General features: G+C 49.2%; 1 protein-coding gene across 39 annotated transcripts in view; it reads left to right on the top strand.

The window, feature by feature from the left end:
* The window catches only part of EPB41 (erythrocyte membrane protein band 4.1), a 96,712-nt gene that overhangs the window by 59,974 nt on the left and 21,037 nt on the right, over positions 1–15,701 (top strand). For 9 of the 39 annotated variants that reach the window (XM_055706211.1, XM_027812790.2, XM_055706203.1 and 6 more), the window contains 9 exons: positions 179–351; positions 3,152–3,268; positions 4,594–4,722; positions 5,828–5,932; positions 7,479–7,690; positions 9,494–9,550; positions 9,665–9,709; positions 10,569–10,631; positions 13,591–13,770. In XM_055706211.1, the coding sequence (XP_055562186.1) occupies positions 179–351; positions 3,152–3,268; positions 4,594–4,722; positions 5,828–5,932; positions 7,479–7,690; positions 9,494–9,550; positions 9,665–9,709; positions 10,569–10,631; positions 13,591–13,770 (1,081 nt within the window). Of the gene's footprint in view, positions 1–178; positions 352–3,151; positions 3,269–4,593; positions 4,723–5,827; positions 5,933–7,478; positions 7,691–9,493; positions 9,551–9,664; positions 9,710–10,568; positions 10,632–13,590; positions 13,771–15,599; positions 15,651–15,701 lie in introns of all 39 variants that reach the window. The other 30 variants (XM_055706215.1, XM_055706216.1, XM_027812937.2 and 27 more) reach the window with 24 other exon arrangements.

The raw sequence follows: 15,701 nt of genomic DNA, 5'->3' as shown, positions 1-15,701 counted from the left end.
AATATATGTAAGACAGGGGTCTTCCAGCTTATGTAGATGTGGGGCTTGTTGTTAGTGCCTGTTGTTTTGTTAATCAAGTGTATGCAAGAGACTTCTTTAATTTGTATTTTAATTTCTCTTTACCTGCCACTTCCTAGATCTGGAGGTATGATTTTTAAATTGTGCATGTGGTTTTCAGGCTGACTTCCACTGAGGCCATCCCGAAGAGCAGGTTCCTGGCACTGGGCTCCAAGTTCCGCTACAGCGGCCGGACGCAGGCACAGACGAGGCAGGCGAGTGCCTTAATCGACCGACCTGCTCCCCAGTTCGAGCGGACGGCAAGTAAGCGAGCCTCCAGGAGCCTCGATGGAGGTGAGTGTCTGGTGCCTCTTCCCTCTCCATGGCTGGATTCAGGAGGATGCTGAGATATTCCTTAAATATCACTTAAATTCCCTGCTCTTTTTTTTTTTTTCTTAAAAAAAAAAAAAAAAAAGCGCATAACTTCTCACTTTAATACAAGACCCAGACATAAACCACAAACCAACAGTAGTCCCAACAAGAACTGACTGACGAAAAGGATGTAGGTGGGTGCCAAAGGCTTATGGCAAAGTTCTGGTTGTAAAGATACTTCCTTATTCAATCTCAGTGCCTTTTGCTTTTAGCACATCGGGAGTTAAGCTATTCTAGGATTTTTTTTGTTTAATGTAGCTTCTTAAATTACATCGTTTTCCTTGAGGGGGAGATTTTTTGCTACAACTTTTCAAAACTTCTTCAACAGCTGATAAAGTGATGCTAATGTTGCAACTTGGTGGCATATCAGTCAGGTGGGTTTGTCCCTGGCATTTTTAAAAGAGCTGGCTAGGAGCAGGCTAGAAGTGGTGAGGCATGGAAGGGGGAGTGCCTAAGTTTGCTCCTTTTGATCAGGATCATGAGGTGCTTGTAAAATTAGGATCTGGGGAAAGGGCAGCATCCCTTTGCACCGAGAGGATCCAGGGAGAAGGGGGCATCCCTTTGCACCGAGAGGATCCAGGGAGAAGGGGGCATCCCTTTGCACCGAGAGGATCCGGGGAGAGGGGGACATCCCTTTGCACCGAGAGGATCCAGGGAGAGGGGGGCATCCCTTTGCACTGAGAGGATCCAGGGAGAGGGGGGCATCCCTTTGCACCGAGAGGATCCAGGGAGAAGGGGGCATCCCTTTGCACCGAGAGGATCCAGGGAGAGGGGGGCATCCCTTTGCACCGAGAGGATCCAGGGAGTAGGGGGCATCCCTTTGCACCGAGAGGATCCAGGGAGAGGGGGGCATCCCTTTGCACTGAGAGGATCCAGGGAGAGGGGGGCATCCCTTTGCACCGAGAGGATCCAGGGAGAGGGGGGCATCCCTTTGCACCGAGAGGATCCAGGGAGAGGGGGGCATCCCTTTGCACCGAGAGGATCCAGGGAGAGGGGGGCATCCCTTTGCACCGAGAGGATCCAGGGAGAGGGGGGCATCCCTTTGCACCGAGAGGATCCAGGGAGAGGGGGGCATCCCTTTGCACCGAGAGGATCCAGGGAGAGGGGGGCATCCCTTTGCACTGAGAGGATCCAGGGAGAGGGGGGCATCCCTTTGCACCGAGAGGATCCAGGGAGAAGGGGGCATCCCTTTGCACCGAGAGGATCCAGGGAGTAGGGGGCATCCCTTTGCACCGAGAGGATCCAGGGAGAGGGGGGCATCCCTTTGCACCGAGAGGATCCAGGGAGAGGGGGGCATCCCTTTGCACCGAGAGGATCCAGGGAGAGGGGGGCATCCCTTTGCACCGAGAGGATCCAGGGAGAGGGGGGCATCCCTTTGCACCGAGAGGATCCAGGGAGAGGGGGGCATCCCTTTGCACCGAGAGGATCCAGGGAGAGGGGGGCATCCCTTTGCACCGAGAGGATCCAGGGAGTAGGGGGCATCCCTTTGCACCGAGAGGATCCAGGGAGAGGGGGGCATCCCTTTGCACCGAGAGGATCCAGGGAGAGGGGGGCATCCCTTTGCACCGAGAGGATCCAGGGAGAGGGGGGCATCCCTTTGCACCGAGAGGATCCAGGGAGAGGGGGGCATCCCTTTGCACCGAGAGGATCCAGGGAGAGGGGGGCATCCCTTTGCACCGAGAGGATCCAGGGAGAGGGGGGCATCCCTTTGCACCGAGAGGATCCAGGGAGAGGGGGGCATCCCTTTGCACCGAGAGGATCCAGGGAGAGGGGGGCATCCCTTTGCACCGAGAGGATCCAGGGAGAGGGGGGCATCCCTTTGCACCGAGAGGATCCAGGGAGAGGGGGGCATCCCTTTGCACCGAGAGGATCCAGGGAGTAGGGGGCATCCCTTTGCACCGAGAGGATCCAGGGAGAGGGGGGCATCCCTTTGCACCGAGAGGATCCAGGGAGAGGGGGGCATCCCTTTGCACCGAGAGGATCCAGGGAGAGGGGGGCATCCCTTTGCACCGAGAGGATCCAGGGAGAGGGGGGCATCCCTTTGCACCGAGAGGATCCAGGGAGAGGGGGGCATCCCTTTGCACCGAGAGGATCCAGGGAGAGGGGGGCATCCCTTTGCACCGAGAGGATCCAGGGAGAGGGGGGCATCCCTTTGCACCGAGAGGATCCAGGGAGAGGGGGGCATCCCTTTGCACTGAGAGGATCCAGGGAGAGGGGGGCATCCCTTTGCACCAAGGGTACCAGAGGGAGCAGGAGCAGCGTTGCTTTGAGCCCTGAGGTTGTGCAGCCACCCGGGAGGGAACAGCACCCGGTGGCCAGCAGCAGCCAGGCTACCCCTGCTCCTGCTGTGGGTTTACAGGGCTGAGCAACACCCCAAGCCTGGGCTTTATGCCTCGGGGCCGGGAGGGGAAGGGCTGCTTGGTTTGAGCTCGGTACTGCAGCAAAGCAAGAAGCCAGCTCGCCTGCAGTCTGGGCGTGCGATGTTACCTAGGCGCCGTACACCGAGGAGAGGGGACTGGCACTGTTGGTTGCCCCTTGGCCGTGCCCTGTAGACTCTTACGACCCCAGATGATTAGAGAAATCCCCGCTGCAATCCCACACCCAGATGCCAGAGCTTGCAAAAGAGCAGCCTGTGAATGTAACGCTTCTGTCCCCATTGAAGTCTGCAGCCTTTTTCCATCTGCTGTGTGGGCAGTTGTTAACGTGTGCCCCATTTCTTCAGCTAAACGTGCGACTCAAAAAGTTCAGTTCAGAGCCGTAGAGGAAGAGAAGCAGGAGGAGGTGGTGGTGGTTGAGGTTCCTGAACCAAAACCCGCGGATCAGATCCGAGAGAAGCCAGGTATAGCTGTGGTGGTGGCTACAACTCTGCAGCACCTTTCCTGTCCTTCATATGCTTGTTCCTGACAATTCAAAGTTTCACCAAATCGGGCGGCTTTTTTCTTTTCTCTGCAAGAAGAGTTTCACAGTCAGAGGACAGACAGCCCAGCAGAGCTCCAGCTCTGGGAGACTCATTAAGTTTCCACCTTGCACCTTGTTAGACTGCAATTCTTGCAGGGAGGTGGGGAAAAGTAAGGATGTGCTGGCACTTGTGAACTGTCTCCTTATTAAATTTGGGTGTTTTTGTAAATGTGGATTAGGAAACTTGAAAGTTTGATCTTGAGACTTCTTATATATCTGAAATTCTTCACCCCGGGACCAGCTTGCCATTTTTAAAGGCCGTTCTGGGGTTTTTTGGGGGGTTGAGAAATGCCACCTATTTTGCTACATGGAGCTTATATTTCTCTTAAGATAAGTACTGTTAATAAATTTTAATAGATATTGATGCCTTTAAGAGGTGTGTAGGTACAACAGCATATTTGAATAGTAATAAGCGTATCACAGCAGCAGTGTTGTCAAATATTTGCAGTCTTCATCACTTAAATAGCGAATGCCTGTGGTGCATTAGGGCTGGAGATAATTCATATGCAAATGCCTTGTGTACTGCTCCGCTTCCCTTCTTCCACCCTGAATTTTTCACAGCACATTTCTGACGCTACTGTTTTTCTGGTATGAATGTAGATCAAGCTTTCACAAAGTAGCGTGGCAGACTGTCTCCTCACCACTGCCTTGCCTTGAATTCTCGCTAGTCAGCATCACCTGGTAGGGGAAATAAAAACAGAAGGTGGAGAGTTTAAGACGCCAGGGTAGACGGCTCTCTGTCTTAATTTTTAGATTTGAAGTTGATCACTCAAGTACATTTAATTAAAGCTGCTAGTTTTTATATAGTTCTTTGTCTAGAGGAGCCTGGGAGTGTTTTCCCTGCATTTTACCAGCCAGCACCTGCATCTCTCCAGAGCTGGCAGGCAGAGCCTGTCCCAGTACCGCACTGGAGAGCCATTCATGTGCCCCACATATCCCTGCCCGGACTAGGGGCACAGCCGGCTCGTGGCAGCCTGTTCCCCCGCTCATCCAGTGCCCTGTTGGGCCTGGCAGTGCTAGACAGGCTGATACTCAATTGTATGTTGGAAAATTGCTGTTAAGCTGCCTGGTTTAAAAACCTCCTTGCTATTCTCAGCTGCTGCCCTGCAGAGGCATCTCCTCTCGCTCTTTCCTCTGCTGTGGTGCCCGTTGTGTGTCCCTGTGGTTCTCCAGCTGCTCTGTTAACACCTGCAAACCTCTTTCTAGCCAAACAAGCTCTTGAAACTTTTGAAATGAAACCCATTGCAGAGGAGGAAGAGGAGGAGGAGAAGGTAGAGATGGTTAAGGTTCCTGTTGCCAAGCCAAAGTTCCTGGAGCCGTTGCAGACGTGGTCAGGTACAGCCACAGCGGCATTTGGCATTGGTGTGGCGCCAGCGGCCGCCCGTGCTGTGACCTGCTGCTGGGTTGGAGTGATGCAGTGCTGTAGGACAGAGGTTGCATCGTTTGTGGTGGTGCTCATTGCCATTAAAATCACACCCAGCTTTGCAAGTGTGCTGTAATGCGTGAGCGCTGCTTTATCGGGGTGTGCCTCCGGGTGAGACGAGGAGGTGCCGTGCCTTGGCTGTGCGCCTGCGTGTTGAAATGAGTGTGCAGTGGCCTCTTAACACTCCTCTGTTCCTGTCCCTTCTCATAAGGTTCATTCCCCTGAGCTGTAGGAATGTGTGGTGCCTGAAAATCAGGTTGTGTGCCCCGGGACTGCTGGAGGTCACCTGTGCTCTGCTTTATTTCTTCGCTTGTGAGCCTGCTGCTTCCCTCCTTGGGGAGGGGTTTCAGAGCAACTCCACTGCTGCAGACAGATCCACCCTAATCGTAATTAAAAGCAGACTTAGTTAGTCATTGCAGGAAGAGGAGATTGAAGCCGTGGAGGGAGGTAACTGAGGGCTTCACCTGTTTTCTTGATTATTAAGAAAACCACTAAACCAGCCCCTGCACTCGGATGGACGTTGTCCCACGGGACGGGTTGCGGCAAGGTGCCAGACATCAGCTGGTGCCAGACATCAGCTGGTGCCAGACCTGAGCACAGCCGGGGGCTCCTGCTGCCACTGCCCCTTCTTCTCGTTCACCTCCTGCACTTCTTCCTCCTGTTGATGCTTTTGTTCCCAGTAGGGACTGTTTTCTTGGCCAGGGTGGTGACGATTGATGTTTTTATGTCTCATGTTTTGGAGAGGTGCTTTTTACTGTCTTAATCATCATGTGTCAAAATAGCCAAAGGTAGTTAATTAAGGAAGACTTAATTTAACACAGTTCTGGACAGCACAGAACTCATCGTTGAATGGCAAAGGAAAAGCTTGGTATCTGCTGTTTTTCCTGCATGTCTGGATGCTCTGAAGCACTGAGGGAGAAGCAGGAGAGGTGGCCCTGCAGATTTACTGATGTGTCAGTATTTCCTTTGCTACTTCATCTTCGAGGTGGCGTTTTAACACAACCATAACTTTTTTAGCCAAACGTGCTCTTGGCAATGTTGAGATAAGCCCAGTTGAAGAGGAGGAGGAGGAAGAAAAAATGGTGGTGATGAGAGAACTAGAGCCGGTTCCGAAGGAGTCAGGTACCGCTGCGACAGCTTTGCGCACCCAGCATCCTCCTAACCCCGACTGTCCCTGCCATCTCACCGTCCCTCTGTACAACCTCCCTGGCGGCTGTCACTGCTTCCGTGGCATAAATACACCGGGACACGGCTCTGGTCGTCCTTCTGAAAGGATAATGCACTGTCTGGCTCACAGAAATGAACTGCTTGTGCTGAGGAGCAGGGGAGATAACGGAGGCGGCGGTGGTGGTGGTATGGGTCGTAGGGCGCATTTTCTTCAAGACGTGGTGTCTGGGATTTTGTCTTAAAAGTATCATTTCAGTCTCTGAGAAATCAGGCTCTTTTTTGCCCCTTCTTCCTGTATGTTTTTGACCGCAGGGATACTTTATTCTGTGCACGTTTTACACACGCAGATGAGATGCAGTTATTTTTTCAGTGAAACAGGAGTTCTTACTAAGGAGTTGCTTAAAACTACAATTTCTTTTTTAACGCCAAATTTTATTTGTGTCTTTGACTAGCTGGATGGAACTATTAACCTGCTGTTGGCTGGGGTAGGTTACATAGTGTGAGCCTTGCTGCGTAATCTGTGACTTTTAAGTATATGGGACCACGTCAAAGAAATTATTTTAGGTGACTAGGTATATTTTTAGTGGAACGACCATAAAACCCAACATCAGGAGAGCAAAATAGCTTGTCGCATCTATAGGTATGCACAGTGAATTAGTTGGGGCTTGCTTTGTTGCACAGTACTGAATATTTCGGAGGTGTTGGGCTTTTCAGGGATCGGGAGCTGCCTGGGAAATCAGGAATTGAAGGAAAGGAGTAGGCAGTTGATTTTGTGTGTACCTAGTGCTTGTATTTTAAGACTGTCATCCTCTGGAAAGATGATTTTCTGGCAGCATGCTGTTCATTTCTGCACTGTCACTGATCTGAAGGTGCTGGGTATCTTCTCGCGGTGGTGCCTTGGGCTGCAGCAGGAGATACCCATCCTGGGCACGCACCCCCAGCCTGCTTTGAAACCCACCTGGAAGTTGCTGTGAAGTTCTGTAGAGCCATGCCTGTTGGTTATTGGTTTTGTTTTGAATTGCTGGAAACACTGGGGAGATGGGGGAGAGCTTGTGTTACCCTTCCAGAAACCATCCGTTTCTGGTTGAGGGGATGCCAGTGAGTCAAGAACTCACCACAGCTGTGTTTCTATTTTAATGGTTGCACTGGAATGGACCTTCTGTGTCAGTTGTGTGTGAAGGACCCAGCAATAGGTGGCACAATGTCAAGAATAGATTTGCCTTTCTGGTGTGGCTTCTCTGCAGAGTGCAAGCTTGCTTTTTGTAAACCATTTGTTGAGGGGCTTTATTTTGTTTTACTTAAACCATAAGGAAAATAATCTCAACTTTCCCATACTAAATGCACGAGCTGCTTTGCTCAACATCTTTATTTCTTTTCCCTTTTTTTCCTCCTCCCTTTCTTTTTAAATGACAGCACTGTAATTGGGAAAGGCTTTGCCTAGCACTTTAGAAGCGTTGCCAGCTCTGAGCCTTATCCCTGTCTGTCTCTCCCCCATCCTCAGCAGTGGCTGTGATAACCCCCGAGAGGAGTCCCCGTCCCACCTCCGCCCCGGCCATCGCTCAGAGCCACACCGCAGAACCAGTCCCAGCTAAGCCTGATGCGAAGGATGCGGCCGCTGCATCCAAAGTAGAAAAAGAAACAGCAAAACCCGATGTGAGACGTGAAGAAATCCTACCGGACAAAGCCAAGCCGGAGCCAGCCGACGCCGTGAAGGTATGTCAGACCGGAGCCTCTTTGGAAGAGGCAGCGCTTGTGCCGGGCTGCAGCATTGGCTCTAGAAGCCGCAGCAGCTCTGTGCACCTTCCCCTCCCAGCTGCTGAGGGGTTTATCCCTCTCCCAGGCTTCGGGTGGGGGGTTTGGGTCCCAGAGAAATCCCAGTCCTGCCCTTCCAGGTGCTGGGAAGGAGGAGGTCGGGGCGGTGAGGTTTTGGGGGTTGCAGCCGAACTATAAGCGCAGGTTGCCGGTGCGTGGGTAAAGCCAGCCAGGTCTGCACCCGAGCTGGTGGTGCTGGAAGCCAGGGCTCACCGTGCTGGGCTGTCTCTGCTGGTTCCCGCTATGACAGTGGGAGGCAATTCCAGTGAAACTGGGGATACAGATCTGGTCCGCAGCCCAGCGTCGGAATGCAAATGTTCTGTACATCGATAGGCATTCACTGGGAGAGCTGCTGATGCCTTCCTGTAGACCGGGCGGGAGCTTTAGTTGTGAATGGCACCGCTGAGACCTTGGGGGGTTTATTGTTAAAATGAAATAATTTTTTTTTAAAAAAAAGCTTTATTTGCTCTTTCTACAAATGTCTGAGACCTTTGTTGGTGTTGATGTATGTTTATTGTTCTCCTAAGTCAAAATGATGTGCAAAATTATTGTTCGTATTATAGTGTCCTTAATATTCTGCAAATTTTATTGACTGAAACCTTCCAGCGTTGCAGTGGAGTTGTACCTGGAGATACAATTTTCACGTTACCCCAAATACTGAGCTATTCTCAGCATTACACATTTTTGCTATAACATGTCATACAGCGGGTCTTGTTCAACACATTCCAGGGGAGATCGCTGTTAATTAAGGTTGGGAGATGGAGGTGAAGAAAGGCCAGTTGCTTCAAATAATTTGGTGGCCTGTGTGACCAGTAGTTGTTAAATGAAAACGCTGAAGGGATCTTCAGGCTGGCACTTCGGAGTGTGCGTCGTGGCACATAGTCCCTGTAATGCTGTTCCCGCATGGCTGCGCACCCTCCCTAGCCTTGAACCAAGAAAAAGTGAACTTTGTTCCTCCCAGCTCACATATTACAGGGATTTTTCCTAAATGCTTAAACACTGGGGTTTGATATTTTTTTTTTGTTTGTTTCTTTAAACGTAGATGTGGGAGGAAATTGTGGATTTGAACATGCCAAATTTACCCTGTTTCTCAAACATAGCTGCATCACTTCTTACAACACCCACCCATGCTTTCTCCCTCAGAGTATCTGGCAATTCAGTTTCCCCAAAATACTTCCCTAAAAGCATTAAGACAGTCTTGGCTCTCTACTTACGGACAGTAAAGAACTTAATTTTGTGATGTTAGGCTTGAGTTTGGTAGATAGGTCTCTTCTTACTGACTGTGAACATCATACCTGTGCATAACAAATAATTTTCTGTTTTTAGAAGGGCTGTGTTCGTTTGAGCATGTTGCTTTTGGTACGGATTTCACGGGGAGATCCAGCTGCAAATGAAATTTGAAAACATTGCCTGGCAAAGCTAACTGCAAGTGGGAAGCCCTTCTTCAGAAGCACTAGAGAGCACTGGTTTCAAATGCAAATAATTCTCAAGCTAAAGGAATTATTGTAAATGTGCTGTTAACTAACAGGCTGTGGAGAGCTGCGGTGTCATTAACTCTTTCCGGAGGGCTGCATGTTGGTTTTTGCACATCCCCCCCTACCATTTCAAAACCAACTTTATGCAGCTGTGTTTTGAAACTAAATGGTCTCTTGAAACAAGTCTACTAACAAGAAATGTTTTTACCAATTTATTTCTTAAATGTAGGTGAGGAAAACACACATTGAGGTCACAGTACCCACCACGAATGGTGACCAGCGCCAGGTTTGTGCTAATAATTCAGTTAGGTTGCTCACTTTTTTTTTTTAAGGTTAAACAGTGAGGTTCAACATAGTTAAATGAACCAACAACTTTTTTTTTTTTATCATTGCCCAACAGCAGCAGCCTGCAGAAAAAGAGGAAGAGCTGATAAGAATGAGGAAGGTTAGCCATTTTACACTTTCACCAAACAAATTTGCCATATCATTCATGCATCTGTAACCTGTTTAAAAAGACAGTGCTCCAGTTTCTTCATGTGCTTTGGGTTGGGTTTTTGTTGTTTTTTTTTTTTAAACTGCAACTATAGAATATTTGATTTTAAAATTAAATAGCTTTTTGTCCCATAGTCTGATTGCTAAAATTATGCATGTTGAATGTTCAAGAGAAACACAGTTGGTTTGATTTATAAAATATATCTTCTGCATAACAAATTTAGCTTGAAACCAAAGAAAATTGTATAGTCTGCATTCCAGGAAATGCAAAAAAAAAAAGTAAAGAAAAAAAAAAAAAGTATAATGCTTCTTTTTGGTATTGATTAAGTAATAGGGAACATATCCAGGATGGGAAAGGTGGTTAGGACATCATTCCTGTGCACACTGAGACCTTGTAAAAGTTACACCAGGCAGTGCAGCCCCGTACGCTGGGGTGGGCGTGCATCGCTGTCAGGAATGTGAAGTTGTGACTTTGTGCAAGGCTTCCACAGAAAACCGGTAAACTGTCCTTTTGTGGTGAGCGATAGAAACGAAGGCAAAAGCCAAGGAACCCCTGGGAGCTGTCTCTTTAAAGGACTCATTGCATTTCCCCATTCTCCATGAGCAAGACCCCCATTTCCCGGTGGTGGCCCCACGCTGGCGTCCCTGTGGCTGGGTCCCCACCCCACGCTGGCACAGCGCTGCACTCCCAACGTTGAGTTAACTTTTTTAATTTGCCAATTTGTCAATCCCGCAAGAACAACATTTTAATTTTTTGTGCTTTTCTTTTTTCTTTTTTTTTTTTGTTTCCCCCTTTTCTTTCATTTTCACAGAAAAGATCAAAGAGGCTAGATGGTGAAAACATTTATATCAGGCATAGCAATTTAATGTTGGAGGTTTGTATGAACTCGAAGCTTTTTTCAGTTTGCCTAGACCTTCTGCATCTGCGCTGAACTTTTTCTTCCTCTTCTGCTGCTGCCTTTGTTTTGCATGCTGTTGCATGAGAGACCTTTTCTTATTTTTATTTTTTTTAAATACGCTTTTGCATGGTGACAGTAAACATGACGATGTGCAGGCATTCTTCCTTCTACCTCTTCTGACTTTCATTCTCTCATACTTACCCAAAATACATGATTGGCAGAGCTGCCCGCTCAGGTCTGCTCTGAGACCCCCTGGGTGCTCACGGTGGCATCAGTCGCATCAGTCGTGGCGGGGAGGGGGTGGGGCTCATTTACAAGTTTCTCCTGGCTTGAAATGAGTTGCTTTCCTGGGGGAAAAGGCAGGCAATGAAAACGCAAAATTCAGGATGAAATCGTCACCGCCGTGGCGTTGGGGCCTCCGTGACGCCCGTGTTGCTTCAGGCAGGAGCGAGCCCTCCTTTCGGACGCTGGTGCAGCGATGCTTGCAGCGTTGCAGTCCTCCTCCCAGCGCTTGCTTGCCTCACTGCATCTTCACGCTCCCCTGGGCCCCATCCTGCACCAGCACCAGGTCCCCTTGGGGCTGACACGGGGGCTTGTGGTCACGGGGGGCTTGTGAGAGGGCAAGAAGCTGTTGCGTCCCTCCACATACAGCTCTTTGGCTGCGGGAGCGCTTTACATTTGGTTTGGCCCAAGCACGGTCTCAGAACAGACCATGCCAATCATATATTTTAATTTTTCTAATACACTGTGTTATGGAAGACGTTTTGTGGCTTCTGATACTCTGTTCCTGTGTTACGTGTTTCTACTCAAACTTACAGCACCAGCAGCTGGTAGGGTTTCCCTGGTGGTATCTCTTGAAAGTCAAGCGGACTCACTGCCTTCTCCTAATCCAAATTTTAAAAGTTTTGCAGCTTTTGGGTGGCTTTTTCTGGTTTGTTTTGTTTTGGGGTGGTTTTTTTTTGTTTTGTTTTGGTTTGTTGTTGGTTTTTTTTTCTGACTGCTCCAACGTTGAGCTTTTGGCCACCAGCGAAGGGTCTGCAGCACGACGGGCAGGGCTCAGCTGCCGGAGCGCTGTGATGACTGTGCCTGTTGCTTGCTTTCACCCAACTCGAACGGCTCCGTCTCCCCAGCCCCAAACAGAGCTTTTTCATTGCTTCTAACCCCCTTTTTTCCTGTCAGTGCAATACTTGGCTCTGACGCCCAGTCTCTTCTCCAGCCCCTTCCCTCCCCCTGCCCTTCCCACCGGTTCTGTTGCAGGTGCTCCAGCCCTCCCCTAGAAAAGGGCTGACCCCAGCAGCTCTCACCCCCTTTGTTCCTATTTTTTTTTTTTTTAACCTGTGCATTTGGCAGATCAGATGTTTTTCCAGCAGACCTCACACCTCCCGAAGCTGACGCTTGATTTTAGTGGAAGCTGTTTAGCGCTCCGTGCTCGATAACCCACGCTCCGTGTTCTTACAAAAAGGGCAGAACAGGAGGAGAAGCGGTACTGCTTGGCCAGCTTGTGCCTCAAGATGCTTTTGAGACCCGTTGTGGCTCCATGTTGCTCCTCGTGGCTTTAGCTTCTCTGCCAGCCCTCCCAGGACCAGCTCTGGCCCGTGGTGGACAGCCGAGGTGGTCTTCTCCTCTCCAAACCAGGAGCAACTGTTGGGCTCCTGGATCCAGGCAGGGCTTTACCTTGGCATCCTCAGCAGACTTATTTGGGCTTTTTTTTTTCCTTTTTTTTTTTTTTTTTTTTTTTTTTTTTCCTTCCCACCCCCCACAAACTAGCAGACGCTTGCCTTTTGCTTTCATCCAGGACAGATGCCAAACCTAGTTTTTTTATCTCCCAGAACCGTGCCAAAAAGAGCAAATGTTAACGAGGCGTTTGGGTGCCTAGCCCTGCGGAGGGAGGGCGGTGTGTCCTGAGTAAGCTGCAGGGATGCAGGTATTTGGGTGGACGCCCTCCTTTAGGGATCTATTTGCTCTCCCGTCTTCTAAAATTGATGGGATGAGTAACAACTAAAAGCACAAAAATAGCAAAATTCCCCCATGATGCTTTTACTGACCTTAATTTCCCCCTTTCTAACAAGTGAGGCTTGCTGCTTTTTGGCACTGTCCAGAAAAGCTGTTGTTTGGCTTATGCCTATTTTATGCAAAAGCTTTGTTATCAACAAACTCTGGTTTGCTTGCAAGGAAAAGCTATTTTTAAACAAGTTGAAGAGAGCTGACTTGCCTTGAAGTCTGTGCAGGTGTGCTGTAAACTGGCATCACAGAGTAGGAATCTCACTTTTTCCAGATGAAGAGTTTTAGCAGGAATCTTTTTTTATGATTGATCGGGCATAAAGTAAATACTCGGTTTGATTTTTAAAGGGTTGTCATCTCATCTTCATTTCAGAAGTCTTAAAACCTCCTGTGGTAGCTCCTGGAGGGGTGAGATGAGAGGGGGAGGAAAAAGGCAGTGGGGGTATTCTGGGACCAGAGATAATTCCTGGTGGGATGAAAGAGAAATAGGTATGAAGAGAATAAATAAATCTGGGAAAACATTTCTTTACCGTTAATTGCATTTGTACCCATGCATGTTCAGCCTAGCAGAGGGGAAAAGAAAGCGAATTCGCCCAGTTGAAAGGCATTGAATTAAATCACCCAAACAAACGTAGTCTTGCAACTTAAAGTAACCCATGTGGGGAAACCCCCAGAGTGTCACCTGCTTGGGGTGAACCGATGGCATGTCCCGCTCCTGGAGGAGCCCCCGCTCTGTGCCGGTGGCAGTTTATCCCAGTTAATACAAGAGGGGAGAGGAGAGAGGACGTTCCCTTTCGCAGTGTGTTTGCAGTGTGAGCACAGTTGATGGAAGTCGGCAACAACTCTGCTGAGCGCAGCTTTGCTATGCGGCAGCCTGGGCGATCGCAGGGGTCGTCTCTGCGCCTCTTCATTTGTCCTGTCCTTTTGCTGATAGGATCTAGATAAGACCCAGGAAGAAATAAAGAAGCATCACGCCAGCATCAGTGAGTTGAAGAAGAACTTTATGGAGTCCGTCCCGGAGCCTCGGCCGAGTGAATGGGACAAACGTTTGTCCACTCACTCCCCTTTCCGAACCCTCAACGTCAACGGGCAGATTCCCACGGGAGCAGATGGAGTGAGTACCTTGGTGGCGTGGGGGGGGCGTGCACTGCGCTGTTCCAAGGGACAGCGTTGCAATGTAGGGTTCAGCCTCAGCTCCCCTTAGGTTTTGGTTATATTGAATTTTCCATAGGTAATATTGACTTTTAAGATGTAGAATAGTCTCTGAGGCAATTGATGCTTTAGTCATAGCATCATAAAAATGCGATTATTTTTTTTTTGACAGAAAAGAGTGTAGGAATTCCTCATTGGTTTTGATGCTGTTTTTCCTAGTGTTGCTGTCATCTGTGATGCTAGAGAATGTACTTCTCATGCCTGTTTTGGGGACTGGCTTATTCCTGGTGCCAGGGAATGCATTTCTCCAAAACGTGGGCAAAAAAACCAATCCAAAACCCAAACACCTAAATTAAAAGGAGTTGTTACTTTAGAGATAAAGTTGCGTATAACCAAGCGGAGAAGCACTGGGATGGTATAAATTTCCAAAAGTCGCTTTATCCTCCAGTTAATCCAGTGTGTCATTGGGTTTAGTCTTGCATTAGGATCTGCAGGTGCTGATCTGCTGTGGAGGCTTCAGGAAGACTCTCAGGGGGCTACAGCAGGGCTGTTCATTCGGGATGGAAATCTTCCTACTTAGAGTAACATTGTCTGTATGTTGGTAGCCACATACATTCACAGTTGCTCTGCTAATTTCCTTAAAAAGGTAATTTTTCAAAGAAACCAAGTTGGAGTGGCAGAGATCTGTCTGCCAACTGGTTTCTTTTCGGATAACAGACAGCTTCTCTGTTTAATATCGGTGTTGCCTAGCTCAGACGTGAAGCTTCTGACTAAAACTGTAGTTAGCACCCGTGGTGATCAGTCTTTTAAATAGTAAATGCCGTTTTTCAGTACAAGTGAAAAATCGCATCCTGGCTGCAGTTGTAGGCTCTCTCCTGGTTTAAGCCACCCTCCTCCCCTTCCTGCCCGCAGCGCTGCAGATAAGCTTGTGTTTAATCTTCAACCCATTGCAAGGGAGATACTTTTTAAACAGCAAGAATCTTGCAGTGGACGGAGGGTTGTTGTAACAGGTACAAGGGGTTTTAGTGGCCACCTTCACTACAGGCTCCACAAAGCGTAGAGGAATTCCATGACAATTAGAGGTTAGAAAACCCTGCTAGAAAAACAAACGCTTCAGAACTGGTCAGGGTTGATGGTTACCCTTGGCATTACCCTGTTTAACACATGGGTGGACGAAAGTTCATCCTTCGGCTGCCGAGTCGCAGGGTGAATTCTGCGGGAATGTGGGCAGCAGAGCGGTGCGGAGCTCAGCCCGCGGTGCCGTGGGGTTCCTGGGCGTGCGGGTGGGAGAGGGCCGGGGCTCCAGCCCCACAGCTGCAGTTCAGGAGTGATATTCTTGGTTATTATGAAGAATTTCTTGCGAGGTGACTGCCTTGTGAGGTCTTGGGGGGCTGCTGTTCAGGGTAGCTGGATGGTGTGGGCTTTCCCCGTCTGAGGCTGCGGTGATCCACAGCGATGCAAGAATTGGGGTCAGCCCTGGCTTTGCATTTCTAGAAGTTCCCCCTTAATCTGATCCTCTCTGAAGTGGTCTTGGCTCTGAGGTGGACACGTTCTGCTGTGAACTTCCAGAAATGCATCTTCACCAGGCTCTTACCAGGGGAGGGTGCTTCCCTTCACCTGCGCATGTTTAAGGATGGTAAATAACGCTGCAAAGCATTCCCAATTCTGCTCATGGTGGTATATTCACCCTGTTGTAGTGGCCAAAGGGTATTCTGCCAGGGGCTGCTTTTCTGCTGTTCCGCTATGTTTTATTGCAAGACAACTGAACCTTAACACGCTTTGTGTGTCCAGGTCAAGAAAGTCACTGTCCTATCTTCTGAGAGACAGGTTGGTGGGCTTGAGGTAAAGCTGCTGTTCTGATATGTGCTTCTGAACCAGACTTCTGCTATTGCA

This window comes from Falco cherrug, chromosome 3, assembly GCF_023634085.1.
Source record: "Falco cherrug isolate bFalChe1 chromosome 3, bFalChe1.pri, whole genome shotgun sequence".
NCBI classification, from domain to species: Eukaryota; Metazoa; Chordata; class Aves; order Falconiformes; family Falconidae; genus Falco; species Falco cherrug.
The sequence above is the reverse complement of the archived record's forward strand: the minus strand, read 5'-3'. Positions and strand labels throughout refer to the sequence as shown.